The sequence below is a fragment of the Equus asinus genome, chromosome 24 (genome assembly GCF_041296235.1).
Source record: "Equus asinus isolate D_3611 breed Donkey chromosome 24, EquAss-T2T_v2, whole genome shotgun sequence".
Taxonomy (NCBI): Eukaryota; Metazoa; Chordata; class Mammalia; order Perissodactyla; family Equidae; genus Equus; species Equus asinus.
Window position 1 is genome coordinate 42,540,238 of NC_091813.1, and position 19,217 is coordinate 42,559,454.

A 19,217-nucleotide genomic window follows, 5' to 3' on the forward strand; every position below is an offset into this window, starting at 1 on the left:
AACAAGTCCTTCTTCAGATTCAATGAAGTTATGTATATAAAGTGCTTAGCAAAGTGTACGGGACGTAGTTAACCCTGTGACTGAAGTTTGTAGAAGTATAATGCAAATATCTGTATCTGGTGTCCCTCCAGACTTCCAGCCATAAGAGGGTACCTGTCCTTTCACATTCAGATAAAAAGATGGAAGCCCCATTCCACATGCTTGGCAAAGCCAACGTCCTCCCTGCTCCCCGTGTCCCCCCTGCTCTGATCCTTCTCAGAGTGACCACTCCCTCTCTCCCTTCTCCTCTCATGCTTCTTTTGGCCACAGGGCAGCCTGTACATGGAACCCAGTCCACTTCTTCTTGATTTCTCCAAAGCACCACAACCTCATGCAGCCATGTACGGCAAACTTCTACTAAGGGCTTGCAGTACACAAACAATTGACAATTAGATACTGGTCACTTCTGTCGATAAAATTTCCTCCACCATTCCACACACTGGGACTGCCTCACTGGCCTTTTTTCATCAAGTCCTAACCTCTCACAATTTCTAGAGGCCAGTCTTCAATCCCCCAAATTCCCATTGTTATTTTTTTTTTTATGAAGATCTATACTTCCTATCTGGGCCTATTTTTAATATTTAAATGTTATTAAAATTATATATTTAATATATGTTTATAGTATATATTTATATATAATTTATATTTGTTTATGTATTATTTAATATATAAATATAAAAATTTTCTCTGCTAAACCAAGGGCAATCTTATTTTAGATGTCTATCCACTAAAATGCACAGGAGGTTTTGAAATTATTATCTCCTTTTTAGCATAATCAAATTCTTAGGCATGGGTCTCTTAAATGGAGGAGAGCAGTGTAGTATAGATTTATGGATTATGCTGCTGCGTACCACCCCTCTACTCCCTGCAGAAATGGATACAGTTAGTGTTTTGTTGAAACTAGGGGAAATTTGCTTTCTGGTAGTAAACATGGTACATGCGATATCATAGGAAAAAAAAACCCTAGTGTTTACTGCATAGCAAGAAGCAGGGACCAGGGGAGATAACAGTATCAACATCTGAAACCCCAGGAGAGAGCAGAGGCATGGATCTCCCTTTATCCTCTTCTGTACCAAGAAAGCAGTCAACCTTTAAACCCAGAAAGAGAACCAAACACTTGCTACTTTTGCGAACACACAAATGTGCTTTTCTCGATTCCTTCAATGGCTGCTTATTGACCACCAAGTAAAATTCCAAGCAACCCCACTGGGAACCCTGTGTCTCAGCCAGTGTTCTGCTGGTACTTCCCTGAAGAGACGTTGCATGTGTCTATCCCCGCTTTGCTCTCTCTCTGCCTTTTGCGTGGGATGTTGATCCACCCCATTTCTACCTAACAAAACGATTCAAACCCTAGCTTGTGCCACCACTTCCACAAAGCCTTCACTGATGGCTCTCTTCCTTCATGTCCCTAAGTTAAGAATTGCTACGACTAATAGTGACACACGCTGCTTTATTTTGTCCTCACATTGGTGCCTATATTATGGTCCCCAGGAGATTAAAGTTCCTCAAATGCATGAATTAATCCTTACATTTAAAAAAAATCCATTGCATAATGTACCACAGTGCTGAATGCATGAAAAGTGGCCAATAAATATTCATTGAATATTGAATTAGTTTTCTGTTGCTGCATAACAAATTATCACAAATTGAGCAGCTGAAAACAGCATACGTTGATGATCTTGGTTTCCATGGGTCAGGAGCTTAGCTGCGTCCTCTGCTCAGGGTCTCACAACCTGCAAATGAGATGTCCACTGGGGCTGCAGTTTCATTGGAGGCTGGGGACCCCCTTCCAAGCTCATGTGGTTTTGCCAGAATCCATTTGCTTGCAGCTGGAAAACTCATAGCAGCTTGCTTCTTTAAGGCCAGCAGGAGAGAATCTTTGATGCTTCAACTTTCTGACCCCTAGACGCTCTTTTAAATGGCTCACCTGACTGGGTCAGTCTACTAGGATAATCTCCCTTTTGAGTAACTCAAAGTCAACTCATTAGGGAACTTAATTACATCTGCAAAATCCCTTCACCTTTGCCTCGTAATGTGCCTAATCATAGGAGTGACATCCATCATAGTCACAGGTCCTGCCCACACTCAAAGGGAGGAGACTCACAGGGCATGTACACAAGGGGGTGGGAATCTTGGGAGCCATCTTACAATTCTTCTACCACAAAGATTTTTGGGCAACAGTCTTAACAGAGTGTTTTTATTTGATTGTGTCATAAGATCCCAGGTTTTTTCAAAATAGTGGGAAAAACTTCAAATTAATTACTATTTTAAATGTAAAAGTCTTTAAATAATGTCTATGATAGAAGACATTATTCCCCCATCATTTTTTTTGGTAGATTGAAAAATGAAAAAAATAATTGTTTTGAATCATTTTAGTTCATTGACGTTTATGTTGTTTTGAGTTGGTTTCAGTTCATTTTATTCAATCTAGAAACGAACAAAACTATTCTAGTAAGTGACAGAGTTGAGCTTGTTAATTAATAGCTGGGAAAACAGACTAAATGTCTGTGTAAAAAGTCTGTAGGTCGAGGAACATGTAAAGAACTGTGGGAAGATTTTGTCTGCTGTGGAGAAACTACTGCCTCCAGCAGGGGGTGAAAAGCCAACCCTAGTGGAATCCTTTTTTTTTCTTTTAATTAAATTTTTTTTTTGAGGAAGATCAGCCCTGAGCTAACATCTGCAAATCCTCCTCTTTTTGCTGAGGAGGACTGGCCCTGAGCTAACATCCATGCCCATCTTCCTCTACTTTATATGTGGGACGCCTACCACAGCATGGCTTGATGAGTGGTGCCGTGTCCACACCCGGGATCCGAACTGGCGAACCCTGGGCCGCCAAAGTGGAATGTGTGAACTTAATTGCTGTGCCACCGGGCCAACCCCAATATAGGTGAATCCTTAGTCTGAGTTCACGTTACACTTGTCATATTCCTCTCAGAATTCTACCAGAATTTTTATTCAAATATATCCACAAAGTTGGGATGGTATAATGCCATCAGTTTCTTAAAACAGCCAAGAGAACCCATAGTTCCCCCTGGTGTGAATATAGGCTATTTCCCCTATAAGGGTGTGAATTTTGGGGAACAACAGCTATGACATAACCATTTTTATTTTTTTGCTGAGGAAGATTCACCCTGAGCTAACATCTGTGCCAATCTTCCTCTATTTTGTATGTGGGACGCCTGCCACAGCATGACCACTGACGAGTGGTATAGGTCCACACCTGGGAACTGAACATGGACCACCAAAGTGGAGCATGCCAAGCTTAACCACTAGGCCATGGGGCCAGCCCCTGACGTGACCATCTTTAAACCAGATTTGTGCCTGGGCTGAGGTTTGCTAAAGGAATAAGAACAGAAAGAAAATTCTAGAGTTCAATTTATGAGGGGAAACATCTCACCAGGGATTATGAAAGAGGAAATTTCATAATATTAAAGTTTACATTTGAAGTTTAAATTTCAAAATTTTAAAGTTTAAATATCGAATTTTTGCACTGGGAGGTTTGTTGGGCCCTGTAAACACACGCTCTGCGTTTATTCACATGCACGTTTTCTGTGACTGGTAGCTGAAATATGTTTATATGAATTTTTTCCAGTGTGATATGGAAGGGCAGGGCTGATGAATGTGGGAGGAAAGTCAGGTGTTGGCAATTCTGCTTTCTTTTGCAGCAAGCCCCACCTCTGTGCTCTGCAGAGACCCGGCCATAGAGTCAGGGGAGGAATTTTTCGCCCTATTCCTGCCTTCCTGCTTTAGAACACAGATTCACACAGCTAGAGAAAGAATGAGCATGTAAGGACGTCCCCAAAGCTGGAATGACCCCTAGGGAATTTGGCTGAGGGGTAGGAAAGAGAAGATGTGCCAAACTCTCTGCCTTTCCCCCACCCTGTGAAATGTCCTATTGCTACTGGTGAGCAGAGCACATGATCATTTTTTCAAATTGTACTTAAAAAAATGTGTGCTAATGAAATAGCACAGTAACTTGAGTGAGCCTGGAAAATAAATAAAATTGGCAGCTCTTCCTCTCATCTCTGTCTGATGTTAATTTAACGACGTCTCCTTTTGCAAGAGGATTTCATTGGTTTCTTTAAAAACGAAACTACAGGCTTGCTATTTTTATTTCATTCATTATGATAAATCACAAAGCATAACCTTTTTTCAAACACTTTATTTAAACAAAATGATGAAATACCCACAAGTCATGTCAGAGTCATTATTACTTATGCTTATTAAGGAACTTCTCACTACAAAGGTGGCTCAGCGTGAGCCGTCTCTGGAGAGGCTGCGTGCAGAAGGACTGACTCCTGACCAAAAAGTGTAAAATGTGGATGGAGGCTGACAACAGATAAATGTATCTTTTGTCTATTTTACGGGGAAAAATAGCACTTATTGCTCTATAATAGAGCCAGTGATGCCAGTTATAAGCTGTTACTTCTATTTTTCCTACCAAATTGTGGTCTAGCAATTTAGCATTCAGATGAAGTGTAGATTTATAGCTTTGAGAATGAAAATGGCTTCTGGTTTTACTCTAGATGGTTTGTGGACATTTCCACTTGGAAATATTTACTGTCCCCCAAATTCAACAGGACCCAAGCCAGACTCCTGACCCTCCAATGGACCCCCTGCCCCCCCAGTGTTCTAGGCCCTGAGACTACATCGTGGAGTTCTTGGGAGTCCTTGCTCTCTCAGTGCCTGCTTTCCCTCAGTCCTTTCTTTTCTTCCCTCTATTTCCACAGTTGGTGGTCACTTAGGACCCTTAGCTCTTCACATCTCAACTACTGACTCTGGATCCCATCTACTTTGACCCACCAAAGGCTGCCATGCTTGTCTTCCTCCAGCACTGCCTTGGATCATGTCACTTCCCTGCCCAGAAACCTACAAAGATCTCATGTTTCCCATACCATCACACCTAGGCTTCTTGACTTGCCTTACAAGGCCCTCCCCAAACTAGATTCATCTGACCTCGTCAACCTTCCACTTACTTATTCCACTGACCTTCATCATGACCGGGCACCCTGTGCCCATTGTCACTTTATTGCCTTTCTTCAGGCTGTTCCCCTTACCTGGAATGCCATTCCTCAACCCTTGCCTCATCAAATCTCTCCTTCAAGGTTGGTCCTCTGTCCTTCCTGCAGTCTTCTGGCGCACCCTCACTGATCTCCTCCTCTTTGAACTCTAAATATGTCTTCTACACATTTTAGCATTTAATTATATGTCTGCCTGCACATTAGTGGTTGTTTTATAGACATGTCTATAAGCTTCTAGAAGTCAAAATAAGCCTTATATTCTCTATTCCTCACATAGTGAGTACATGGTAGGTGCTATATAGAAGATATTAATTGTTTCATAGTTTTTCTGCCCAGGCTGGGTCAGCAGAATTCTTATTTTCAGGTTATGTTGTCAAGTAAATGTATATCCATAGTACCAAAATGTTTTTAATATAAATGATTGCTACAGGATCTATTAATATTAGATTATAAGGGTTTTATCTGCTACCAGTCATAATACTTCTTTAGAAAGAAAGAAAGAGAAAGCCCAGAGCTAGGATACATGCATTTTAAGGATTAATTCAAGTGCCACCCCTCCAGTAAAGCACTACTTTTTCTACATGGGCCATCCAAAATTGGTAGCTATTATCACGTGCTCACTGCATCCTCCATATGCCTCTAAATGATAACATTGCTTTGTGCTGTCTTCACGTATCTGTCCTCCGTCCTCCCCTTTCACCCCAAACTGTGAGTTCTTTGATAGCAGAGACTGTTTTTTAATCCCTAAATCTGCAGAAACTGACATAGAATTGGCAACCACTAAATGCTTGTTGAATGAATAAATGAATTATAATAGCCCTCATGTAACTATGAATATGACGTTCTGTGAAAACAGTTATGGTTGGCAAACAACCATTGAATCTTTTCATAATAAACCTTTTTATATTTTTTAAATGATTACCTAAGATAACTTTTGTTTTTTACTTTTAGGAGAGTTTAACTCTCGATCTATTCAAAATTAATCATTTTACATAGACAATTACAGAGGAAGCTGCAGCTGAGTTTAGACCAGGAGAAGGTGATTTTTTTCTTGCCAAACCTAGAGAAATTTGTAATATATTTTTTAAATAGGTGTAGCTATCTACTTTTTTTTTTTGAGGACGATTGGCCCTGAGCTAACATCTGTGCCCATCTTCCTCTACTTTATATGTGGGACACCTGCCACAGCATGGCTTAATGAGCAGTGCATAGGTCCGTGCCTCAGATCCAAACTGGAGAACCCCGAGCCACTGAAGCACAGTGTGTGAACTTAACTGCTATGCCACTGGGCCAGCCCCCTATCTACTTCTTATAACTTAACAATAACACTCTTACTCAAAAACACAAAACAATCTGATTTTAAAAATAGGCAAAGGACTTGAATAGACATTTCTCCAAAGAAGACTACACATGGCCAACAAGCATATGAAAAGATACTTAACATCACTAGTCTTTAGAGAAATGCAAATCAAAACCACAATGAGATACCACCTCACACCCATTAGAATGGCCGCTATCAAAAAAACAAAAAATAACGTGAATTAGCAAAGATGTGAAGAAATTGGAACTCTTGTGCACTGTTGGTGGGAATGTAAAATGGTGCAGCTGCTTTGGAAAACAGTATGAAAGTTCCTCAAGAAATTAAAAATATGGGACTGGCCTGGTGGCATAGTTAAGTTCACGCACTCTGCTTCAGCAGACTGGGGTTTGTGAGTTGGGATCCCAGGTGCAGACCTACACACTGCTCATCAAGCCATGCTGTGGTGGCATCCCACATACAAAATAAAGGAAGATTGGTACATATGTTAGCTCAGAGCCAAACTTCCTCACCAAAAAAAAAAAAAATATATATATATATATATATATATATATATATAATTGCCATATCATCCAGCAGTCCCACTTCTGGGTATATATCCAAAAGAATTGAATACAGGATCTTGAAGAGGTATTTGTACACTCGTGTTCATTGCAGCATTATTGATAATAGCCAAGAGGTAGAAGCAACCCAAATGTCCATTAACAGATGAATAGATAAAGAAAATGTGGTACACATGTACCATGGAATATTATTCAGCCTTAAAAAAGGAGGAAGGCCTGTTACATGCTATAACATGGATGAACCTTGAGAACATTATGCTAAGTGAAATAAGCTACTCATGAAAAGACAAATAGTGTATGTTTCCACTTACACAAGGTACCTAAAGTAGTCAAACTCATTGAGACAGAAAAGAGAATGGTGGTTTCCAGGGGCTAGGAGGTGGGGGAAGTGAGGAGTTATTGTTCAACAGGTATAGAGTTTCAGTTTTGCAAGATGAAAAAGTTCCAGAGATCTGTGGCACAACAATGTGAATATAGTTAACGCTATAGTAACAGTGTGAATATAGTTATCTGTACTCAGAAATGGTTAAGATGATAAATTTTATGTGCTTTCTACCATAATTTAAAATAAAATAAAAAAATATGAAAAAGAATAGCACCTCATACACATACTCACCATCAGTACCAGCTTGTACATGGGCATGAACCAATCGGTGCTTAATAAATGTTTCCGATACTTATGGTCATGATGAAGAAAATAGGAGAGCATTTTTTTCTGATTTATATCACCTAATAATAAAGCCTTGGGTAATTAATTGGTCTAATAGTAGTGTGACTGTTTCACTGAAGAATGAAACTTGTTACCAAATATTGAAAAATTCTGATGAGACTTATACAGGGGCCAGCCTGGTGGCATAGTGGTTAAGTTCGCCTGCTCCACTTTGGTGGCCTGGTGTTCACTGGTTTGGATCCCGGATGTGGATATACACACTACTTATCAAGCCATGCTGTGGCAGGTGTCCCACATATAAAACAGAGGAAAATGGGCACAGATGTTAGTTCAGGGCCAATCTTCCTCAGCAAAAAGAGGAGGATTGGCAGCAGATGCTAGCTCAAGGCTAATCTTCCTCAAAAAAAGGGGGGGGGGTGCTCGCCCTGTGGCTGAATGGGTAAAGTTCCGTGTGCTCTGCTTTGGTGGCCCGGGTTCACAGGTTCGGATCCCAGGTGTGGCCCTACTCCACTCATCAGCCATGCTGTGGAGGCATCCCACGTATAACGTAGAGGAAGATTGGCACAGATGTTAGCTCAGGCTAATCTTTCTCAAGCAAAAAAAAAGGAGGATTTGTAATGGATGTTAGCTCAGGGTGAATCTTCCTCATACACACACACACAAAGACTTATTCAAACTAGAAACTTTTGAGACAAATTTTATGGTAATTTATAATTATTGAATTACATTTGTTGATGAATATAAGGTTCATTTCTTTGGCTTTTAGTGAGGTGGATGTAATTTTTGCCTTTTCTATTATTATGTTGTATGGTTACTTTTTTTATAATATTACATGGTATTTGGCCTATGGGATATAATTTATATCTTTTTTAAAAAGCATAAGTAAATTAAAGCTGGAATTAAAACAAGACATCACAAAAATTCAGCATTAAAGAAGGTTGAGGGCCAGCCCAGTGGCTCAGCATTTAAGTTCACACATTCCACTTCGGTGGCCCAGGGTTCACCAGTTCGGATCCCGGGTGCGGACATGGCACCACTTGGCAAGCCATGCTGTGGCAGCCATCCCTTGTATAAAGTAGAGGAAGATGGGCACGAATGTTAGCTCAGGGCCAGTCTTCCTCAGCGAAAAGAGGAGGATTGGCAGCAGATGTTAGTTCAGAGCTAATCTTCCTTAAAAAAAAAAAGAAAAGAAAGTTGACCTTGTTCACCAGAGAAAGAAAACAATTAAAGCTGAAATATCCTTCTTGCTCTGTCTACTTCCTATCTCCTGTCATGAGGTTTTCTGTATAATTGAATGCAGGAAGGGCAACTTTCCCCAAACTGTCTACTACTTCCTCTGTTGTCTTCTCAACAATTTTGATTCAGTGTCACACCCAAAAAGGGCGCACCTCCTTAACCCTTTCAACTATGAATCAAACACACCCTTATTAAATGTGCTTTTCCCGTGAACAGTCAGTATCTGTCACTGGGCTCTGGCTCTGGGAGAGAGCAGCAGGCTCTGCCGGGAAGGTGAGCTGCTGAGAGTTGAGACAGGGCAGGCTGGAAGGAGAAGGACTGGACAAGACTATTCTGAGAAGTAAGAAGATTGATGCTGGTAATGCCCGCACGGCTACATTTGACTTCTCATCTTCTCTTGCTGTTTCTATAGAAAGCAAAAAAGAAGCAACATCATGGTAAGAAACAGAGGTTTTGTTATTTCTTCATTGACTAAGACTTTGTTTTGCACTTGTGTAATATTATTATTAATGACGTCAATTAACTTCACAAAGTGTTTATTGTCTAGAGCTGGCAAATTCTTTGGGCTTAAAAACCGTAAGCAGTTGTGAGTAGAAGGAATATAGTGGGACACTGAGTACCCTCGGAGACTTTGGCTTAAAGTAGAAGTGAAAATGCCTCTGTGATCTGCTGTGTCTGCCTTTTTCTAGGTTCTTTAAAATATGACAGGTAATCATTGACAAACTACTTGTTAAATATTTGAGTTAGTTACCTCAGCCCTTCTATCAATGTCAGTTTTACAGATCTGCTGTTGAGTGTGCTATAAAGAACTTAGCTAATCCTTTTTTTCCCCTGAGTTAAAAAAAAAAGTCTGCTCCCCGCCCCTTTTCCAAATTTCAAAGGCGAACTGATATCCAGCCCCTTGGAAGAAAGCAGTTGGGAAATATTCTGTTGAGAGTAAGGATTGATTTTATTTTTCTTCATGGTAAGAGAAGGTAGAATCTATCACACACTCTTTTAAAATGTAGGTTATCTTGCAAATGTGTTCTCCAGTGGGCGTTGGCTGCCTGCTGCCCTCACCAGTCCGTCCCCGTAACAAGTTATTATGTATTGCACATACTTTCCCCAAAAGAGATTTTATTAGGACACGGAAATTTATGGGAGAGACTCAGCTTCTTACAACCCTATCATTCAAGAAGTGCTATGGCTTAAAATAAGTTATAAGAAAAAAAGCAATCTTGTAAACTTTTAAGAAAAAGAAGTTTATATAAGGTCTATTAAACTTTGCTCGCTGGTTTGATCATAGAGGCATAAATATAAAGCCCAGAGTAAGTGTTGGGCATTATTGCTGTCATTTTCTTTTTTAATACTTAATACTTTCCCGCATTCTTTGCTATTTTAGACATAATGGCTTAATAACTACCCTGACAAATGGTCTTTGCATTAAGGTATGAGCTTCTAATATAGTCCTAGAAATCCTAGCAGCATTAAGACCTTGTGTTGTACAAGAAATGCCTTTTTTAAAAGACTTGCCGAATAAAAAAAATTAAACATCTTGGTTTTAATACCATCATGACTATGAACCTTCAAAAAGCATTTTAAGTTGAATAAGTAAAATTTCTGATATTTTGGTCAACCATTTTATTTAATTTATTTATTTATTTTGTCTGTGTGTGTGTGTGTGTAAGGAAGATTAGCCCTGCGCTAACTACTGCCAATCCTCCTCTTTTTGCTGAGGAAGACTGACCCTGAGCTAACATCCGTGCCCATCTTCCTCTACTTTATATGTGGGACGCCTACCACAGCATGGGTTTTGCCAAGCGGTGCCATGTCCGCACCCGGGATCCAAACTGGCAAACCCCGGGTCGCTGAGAAGCAGAATGTGCGAACTTAACCACTGTGCCACCGGGCCGGCCCCTTGGTCAACCATTTTAAAGCTTCATTGTAAATAGCTAAAAATGTACCACGCAGGTGAATTTAACTATAGCCTGTGTACATTGTAAGTGAGCTTGGCGTGGGGTGGCGGAGAACTGCAGGAGGAGGTATGTTGGCCAGGCTGATAATTTTGAAGGTTGTTTCTCCTTTGGGTTTCTCTGTGATCTGAGATAAAGGTGCATGGAAGGCACTGGAGGACTCAGAGTAGTGGCGAGTGAGAAGACATTTTAATTTTTACTCAAATGTTGAAATGGGCAGGAGTCTGCTGCCTGTCTCTCCAGGCGTAATCGGGACTAGGGCAGTGCTCAACCTGGGTACACAGGCTTGTCTGCCTCAAGCCTGTACAGGAACAGTGTTTGCAAAATGCAATCCAGACATGCAAGCTGAGGCAGAGAGAAGGCATCTCAGGCTCACGCTGCCTGCCAGGAACAGCGTGGTGAGAGGTGATGAAATGTTTTACTTTTCAAAACTGAAGGAGCAGCCACTTTCTCACAGTCTTCCCATCCCCTGAACACACACGGTCCCAAATCCCCCAAGACAGAGTCTCAGGGAGGGAGTGAGCAATAAGACCAAGTTCCATGGGAGGGGAAATCAAGGGGATCTTCCTGAGAGGAAGGGCTGGAAGATTCAGAGAGTGGAAAAAGGTAATAGACACCGAACGAACACCTCTGATTTTATAGGCCCCCGAGAGTTAAAGTGTGAATTTCTCCCCGGGTTGGCGGTTCCAGTGCTGTGCTCTGGGCTCCCCTGAGGCTGTCTCTCCTAGTCCCTCCTCCGTCTCCGCGTTCATTTTCCATCCTCGAAGCTGCTCCGCCTCCTGACCTTCCTTAGCACGCTTAGCTTCTAGGCTCTTTCTGTGTCTGAGGTGACCTACCTCATTTCTCCCCGATCATGTTTAGGGTATGTGTGTGTGACAGTCAAATGCTGCTGAGAGGAACAGAGCACGAAATGGAAGGAGAGAAATGGCACAAACATTCCTATGCATCTTCTGGTCCCACCAGCTGTGCTGACTTTGGGCGAATCATTTTTCACACCCCAGTTTTCTCAAATGTAAAATGACGATGACAGTGACAACCTCATAGGACTGTTAGGAGCTACCTGGCACATGGTAGATTCTTAAGAAATGTTAGCTGAAATAAATCACAAAAGAAGAAAAATAAAGGGCCAATAAGTATATAAAATGTATCCCATGCCATTAGAAAGCAAAGAAATGCATGTTTACCTAATTATTGTAAAACATAGTGTGCATCAGAAAAGTGTATAAAATATAAATGTAAGGTATGATGAATAATTAGGAAGCAAGCACTTGTGTAACTAGATGCAGGTCAAGAAATAGCATATTGCTGCTACCCCTTCAGTCTCAGGTGGTCTCTTTCTGATCACACCTCCCTCTGCTCCCTCACCTCCAGGGCCAGGACTAGGGTGAGGGAAGTGGGGCACTCACCTCAGGAGCAAAGTTTAAGGGGGTGCCAGAAAACTCAGTAATCAAATAATATTTTAATGCAACACTTAAAAAAATAAAAGTTAATACAAAAAAATCCATGATGAACAAAATACCAGAATTTTAAATAAAGAGAGGATCTGCACCACAAGAGGTAACCACTGTCTGAACTGGTATGATCACCACATCTCTGCTTTTCTTCATAGTTTTACCACCTATGAATATATCCCAAGACAAAGCAATTTAGTTTTCCTGTTCTTGGATTTCACCTAATGGAATTATATACTGTGTTGTCATTTGTGTCTGGATTCTTTCGATCAACTTTATGTTTATAAAATTCATCCATGGATTGTGTGCAACTGAAATTCACTCTTTTCTATTGCTGTGGACTGTTCTTTATGAATGCACCACGTGATTTATTTCACTGTTGATGGGATCTGGGTCTCTTTCTTGTTGGGGGCTGTTACAAGCAATGTTGCTATGAACATGCTTGTGCATACATTCTGGAGCAATAGTCCTAAGATTCTGGAGGGCAGCAGTTCTCAAAGTGAGGTCTGGGGACCTCTGGGGGTTCCTGAGATCTTTCAGGGGAGTCCATGATGTCACAACTATTTTCATAATAGTGCTAAGATGTTATTTGCCTTTCTCTCTCATGCTCTCGCGAGCGTGCCGTGGAGATGCAGAGGCAACATGATGTGTAACGATGTCTTGCTGTGTTGGCTAATAGAATGTTTCCTGAGTATTGTTGAACTTAAAACTTGCTCAGTTTTAATTTCTAACCTGATAAGGGTTGATAGATACAACCTACATAGACAAAGTCTCTTGGGGTCCTTAATTTTTAAGAGAGTCAAAGAGTTTTGAGACCAAAATTTTGAGAACTGCTGCTCTAGAGAGTATAGTGAGGAGAGGAATTGCTCGTTCACAGGTATGCGTGTCTTCAGGTCTGTTAGATGATGCCGAGGTGTTTTCCACTCCACCAGTGTGTGAGAGTTCCTATTGCTCCACAGCCTCTCTAATATTTGGAATTATTTTTCTTTTTAATTATTTTCCAATCTGGTGGGTGTGTAGAGAGATCTCATTGTGGTTTTCCTTTTCCCTTGATTACTAATTAGGAATGTATCCTCTGGAGATAATTAAGGATATGTATAGAGATAAGCTGCAGATATGTTTTCTGCAGCCTGTAATGCATTGAGAATAACATAAATGAGTAACTGTGTGATTGTGCTACATTGACATACTGGAATTCAATGCAACCATTAAAAATATTATCATAGAGGGTGCCGGCCCCATGGCCAAGTGGTTAAGTTCACACGCTCTGCTTTGGCGGCCCTGGGGTTTCACTGGTTTGGATCCTGGGCATGGACCTAGCACCACTCCTCAAGCCATGCTGAGGCAGGATCCCACAGAGCAGAGCCAGAAGGACCTATAACTAGAATATAAAACTATGTACTGGGGGGCTTTGGGGAGAAGAAGAAAATATATATATATATATATAATGATAGAAATATATTTATTGGCATGAGTTCAGTGAAAGAACAGTTTACCAAACAGCAGGTATAAAATGACATTGTATAATGCCCTGAAAAAAATCCAGGAAGAAAAAACAGTAATAGTGGTGTTTTGGGGTGGAAAAATTAAGGATAATTTATATTTTCTTCCTTGTACTTGTTTATATATTCTGACTTTCAGACATGAATATGTATTTCTTTCTTTTTTTTAAGCTTTCCTTGTCCATTCCCTGTCTCTTTCCCAAAGACTGTGCTAGGTGTTTTACAAACATCTCATTTGATCCTCAAAACAATCCAGAGGATGAGTATTTCAGAGACGAGATTTTGGAGGAGTCATTTGTAAAGGGGGCTAAGGCTAGATAGGCCTTTCTTCCTGTCTGAGAGTTGTTCACTGAGGACTTCAGTAATAAGTTGTAGCCCCCAAACCACTGGCCGTTCCATTACACCCTGTTGTCTGGCAATCCCTTGTGGATGGGTGAGAGAGTAAAGGATCTTTGGAAAATATGTGTTCATTTGATGAGTATCTATTGAATGCCAACTGGTGCCATGCATTAAGAAAGGGTTGGGGACACATTGGTGACCAAAATGACATTCTTGTTTTCATGAAGCTTACATTCTATAAGGAAAGACAGACAACAAATATACAAATTAATATGAAGTACAGTTCAGGTAATGATAAGTGCTACGAAGAAAAATAAGGAGAATAATGTTACAGAAAGTGAGGTGCTAGTTTATGTAGGATGATCCAAAGGTGTTCACTCAACCTAGCTGTATATCCTCTGTACATTATGATCTTGGGAAAAAAGTTTAAAAAAAAGTAGACTCTTGTTTGTTTTCTTTATTCTAGTCATGACACATTGAAAATGAATGCTCATAAGCAATGATATGCTAAGTTCTACAAACGCATTCACTCTTTTAGAAACTGCATCTGATACTGCTATTTTCATCTCCATCTCACCAACTGAGAATCATAAATTAATCTTATTAGTTATTTGCTTAGCTTCTATAATTTAAATGTGGGCTATGAAACATCAGCAAAATATCAGACTATTAATTATGCCAGCCATCACTGTCTTAGGGTGCTTTGTGCTTTTCAAAGCATATTCATATATATCATTTCATGTGAATTTCTCAATACCCAGTATGGCAGATGAGGAATTTTTGAGAGGATAAATGATTTCATCCCTACTCAGTAGTATTCCTGAATTCTCTTCATAAAAGCATGCATTCTGCTTCTTGATTTGGCAAGTATTGCTAGGAAGCCAAGAATTCTCAATAGAAATTACAGAAAACAGAAATTTCTGGGAAGTATGTATTAATTGGAAAGATAAAGATTCTTCCATTTTCTAGAAATAAATCCACTATTTTCTACCATATTTTAAATGTAGTTAAACTAACCTTGGATTATGAAGTCTCAAGGTCACTAGAAGCTCAGAGAGAGCCCAGAATCATTAGTGTTGTGTTAGAGAGGCCTCATTCTTTCTAGAACTTCCACCTCCAAGTTCCTTCTCTCTTCCTGGTCTCAGTCTCCTTAGAGTGGACTTGACTGCTGGCTGTGCCTGCTGGGAGGGCAGGTGTGCTGTGTCAGTCTTTTCCTGGGCCGCTTCACCCTCTTTTCCCCAACTTCTTTCTCATCTCCCCCATCACATCACTCATATATGGATGACCTAACTGAAGAGTAATCCTTGGCACTTGAGAACTCGGATTCTGAGACTCACATATGGTTTCCTAGTGTTTTAAAGGGCTTATTCTTGATCTTTGACATGAGTTATTATGCAAGTCATTCTTTTTAAATGGCATAAAGAACAGGCTTTTTTGGTTCTGAGTCAGTAAAAAAGGAACCAATTTGACTACTTCATAAGGCGCACATTTCCATTTGCCAGTTAGGCTGGCCCCGTGGCCGAGTGGTTAAGTTTGCGCGCTCCGCTGCAGGCGGCCCAGTGTTTCGTTAGTTCGAATCCTGGGCGCGGACATGGCACTGCTCATCAGACCACGCTGAGGCAGCGTCCCACATGCCACAACTAGAAGAACCCACAACGAAGAATACACAACTATGTACCGGGGGGCTTTGGGGAGAAAAAGGAAAAAATAAAATCTTTAAAAAAAAAAAAAAAGAGATGCACAGAATCCAGGCATCAGTAAGAAATACTTTGCTGTAAATTTCAAATCCCTTTGTCTCCTCTTAGTTACACATTACGCATAAGGAAAAATATTCACTAAATTTGGATTATACATCTCTACTGTAAAGCAAATTAATTCAGCATGATAGTTATCTTTGTGAGAAAAAGAAAATATTTGGGGGGCTGGCCTAGTGGCACAGCAGTTAAGTTCGCGCGTTCTTCTTCTCAGCGGCCCGGGGTTCACCGGTTTGGGTCCCGGGTGCGGACATGGCACCACTTGGCATGCCATGCTGTGGTAGGTGTCCCACATATAAAGTAGAGGAAGATGGACACGGATGTTAGCTCAGGCCAGTCTTCCTCAGCAAAAAGAGGAGGATTGGCAGCAGATGTTAGCTCAGGGCTAATCTTCCTCAAAAAAAAAAAAGAAAAAATTTGGGAAACTCTGCTCAATTTACCTATCGAGAAACACCCTGAGCTATTTTTACCCATACTTAGGCACACAGCAAGTATTGGGATCCCAGCACAGGAAACAGGTAGTCCATTCAATGTGGGTGACTGAGGAAAGCAGAGGGAGTATTTACAAAGTGTAGGCAAGGTTTTAAGAAAACCAAGAGAGAAGAAAGCTGCTTAAGCTTCAGAGTTCTGCATACACATGGCCTCTCCCTAAATCTGTAATTCATTGTTTTGTGTTCTTTTTCTTAAAGAAAGCTCTCAGAATTATATATGCTTCACGCCCCACAAAACCTGGTTCACCCCAAGCAAAGGCTAGTGAAGCACCCCCTGGCTAGCACCAGTTGAGACTCTTTTCATCCAGGCCTGAAGGGGCAGGAGGCGGAAGTAATTATGGGGATCCTGGAGAAGTGTAGCTGCAAGGGAGGGCTGCCTGACAGATGCAGAGTTGAGCCTGGCCACACCCCACCAGAGCCTAACAGGGAGAGGGAGAGATGGGGGAAAAATACCTTGACTTCACTCCAGTCCCTCCCTTTGATTTCCTGTCAGTTCCTTCCACTGGCTGAACTGACCCAAAGCCAAAGGGTAAGGGAGTCAGTTTCTATATTCCATCATGGTCAAGGGCCTGGGGCACAGAGAAGGCTGAGGAAGGGTGAGCAAACAGAGCTATCCAGCACACACTATTTACAGTCACCTGATTCTCCATAATAAGGGAGAGCTCTTCTGCTGTTTACTCAGTCGCATCCATTGTTGTGTTGTGATGCTGAGGAACAGGCCCACTACACAGGTATAACACACTGTCTGCAGTCAGTACATTCATAAAAGTGGTCCATAAATCATATTCTAGTAAATAAATTCTTATTTTTCTAGTGATATGATTTCAAATGGGAAAAATTCTGAGCTAACTTTTAGAAAGCCTGACTTGTGTCTTAGGAATATTATTTAGACTCTTTGGGCCATGGTTTGGCCTCTTTAAGGAGAAAATTCCGGCAGAAAGCAGACTCCCAGTAGTTATTAGTGGAATGAGTGAGTAAAAGATCCTACAATTCAAACATTCTATGATCTTATCTTTCTGATTGATCAAGTGTCAACGGCTTTAAACAATTAGGTTTCACTCTGTTTCTGTCAAACAGTAAACGACCTGAAGACAATTCTTACCTGGAACTGGGAGTCTACTTTTTAAAAGAAACTCTTTACTTCTTCATTAAACCCTCTGGAAGAGCGGAAAATACTTTTGGAATAATGAACATATAACTATTTCCTAAATTATGGCTTTCATAGTCAGTAATGTCTCTTTGTCAGGACACCGTTAAAAAAACAAAAACAGTCTGTCACTATTCTTTCATCCAATAGTGTACCTATGATTTTATACAACAGGACGTGATTGTCCTTGGCTTGAAGTGGCAGCATTAGAAAAAAACATAATTGAGGTTATAAGTAGAGAAGCACGTGTCACATGAAATTGAAAGGACAGAGAATAGATTTTAAAAAAAACAAGGAAATCAATAGTGAGCTGCAGAGATGGAGTGGGCATTGGGAGTGCTGACCAATATTAGAAACAGTGTAAGGGCAAGGAAGCACTCCAGCCCGGGAGAATGGGGACCAGTGACAGTGGAGAGAAAGGCTCTGAAAGTCTAATGTAAAGTATAATTGGTTGCACCGTATGAAATTATACCATAGATCAAAAATGGTTGAGTGTAGTAATTTCATATGCTTTTTTGTAAGAGGCCTGCTTATTACCAAACAGTGCTATAGTCTGTGGGTCATTTAGTGCAAGCCTTATTCTTCACTCATTGCAACAGCCCTGGAAGAAATCACTTTCATAGCACAGATGTAATAACAGAGGTCCATCGTTCTGTCTCCAGGATCATTAAGAAGTAGCTAAATTATATTTAGTATACTCTGAGGGAGGGAATTGTATAACATGCAAAAGAAAAATATTTATTTAAAAAGTTAAAATGAGAGCCAGCCCTGATGGTCTAGTGGTTAAAGTTCAGTGTGCCCTGCTTCAGTGGCCTAGGTTGGTTCCTGGGCGTGGAACCACACCACTCATCTGTCAGTGCCATGCTATGTTGGTGGCTCACACAGAAGAACCAGAAGAACTTACAGCTATACACAACTATGTACTGGGGCTTTGTGGAGTGGGGAAAGAAAGAAAAAAGGAGGAAGATTGGCAACAGATGTTAGCTTGGGGAGAATCTTTCCCTGCCAAAAAAAAAAAAGTTAAAATGAAAAGTTTCAGTGCTTAATAGGTCAAAGTTTCTTTGTGTGAACATTTCATTTCTTCTTTTGGATTTTTTTTTTGTGTGTGTTGTATGCATTTAGAGTGGACCGTATATATTAGTGCAAGTAATACCAAAAAGAAAAACACATAATGGAGCGATGAAGAGGAGAGCAGATCGTTTTAAGTGCCAATTCCAGATCTAGGTCTGCAGTGTCAGGGATCCATATCTGGGTTCTCCCTTAAGTTTAACTTCACGTGTCTGTGGTTCTGAGACTCAGATGATATTCTATTGTACATTTATCGTGGGAAAATGTGATTTTAATTTTAATTTTAAAAGTCGTCAGCATGAATATCTTGAAAGTTGTAAGAAAAGAGTGATGTCTCCTTGTGAAAGTCTTTCTTGCTTTTTGTGTGTTTCTTTTTCTCGAAACCTAACTCAACATTAGATTTTCTATCCAGCTTTGACTATTTCTCTCTTTTTTTCCCCTCCCCCTCCCCACTCCCCATCTTTGTTCTTTAGTCATCACAAGGTTCAAAAGTATGTCTTGCTTTTATTGAACAGAATTTTCTAACCCTTGTTTTGACTTTCAAAAGTGAAGGGTGAAGTAGCTTAAATTCCTATATATTTTTTTTAAGATTGGCACCTGAGCTAACAACTGTTGCCAATCGTTTTTTTTTTTTTTATTCTTCTCCCCAAAGCCCCCAAGTACACA

General features: G+C 40.5%; 1 protein-coding gene across 2 annotated transcripts in view; it reads left to right on the forward strand.

Moving 5' to 3' along the window:
- Nucleotides 1-19,217, forward strand: part of CRYBG1 (crystallin beta-gamma domain containing 1) — a 190,305-nt gene that overhangs the window by 113,511 nt on the left and 57,577 nt on the right. The window contains exon 1 of one of the 2 annotated variants that reach the window (XM_014860822.3): nucleotides 9,145-9,284. The exons of the other annotated variant lie outside the window; for it this stretch is intronic. Within the exon in view, the coding sequence (XP_014716308.1) occupies nucleotides 9,282-9,284 (3 nt within the window). The 5' untranslated portion in view covers nucleotides 9,145-9,281. Of the gene's footprint in view, nucleotides 1-9,144; nucleotides 9,285-19,217 lie in introns of those variants that run through there. 2 annotated transcript variants of the gene reach the window in all.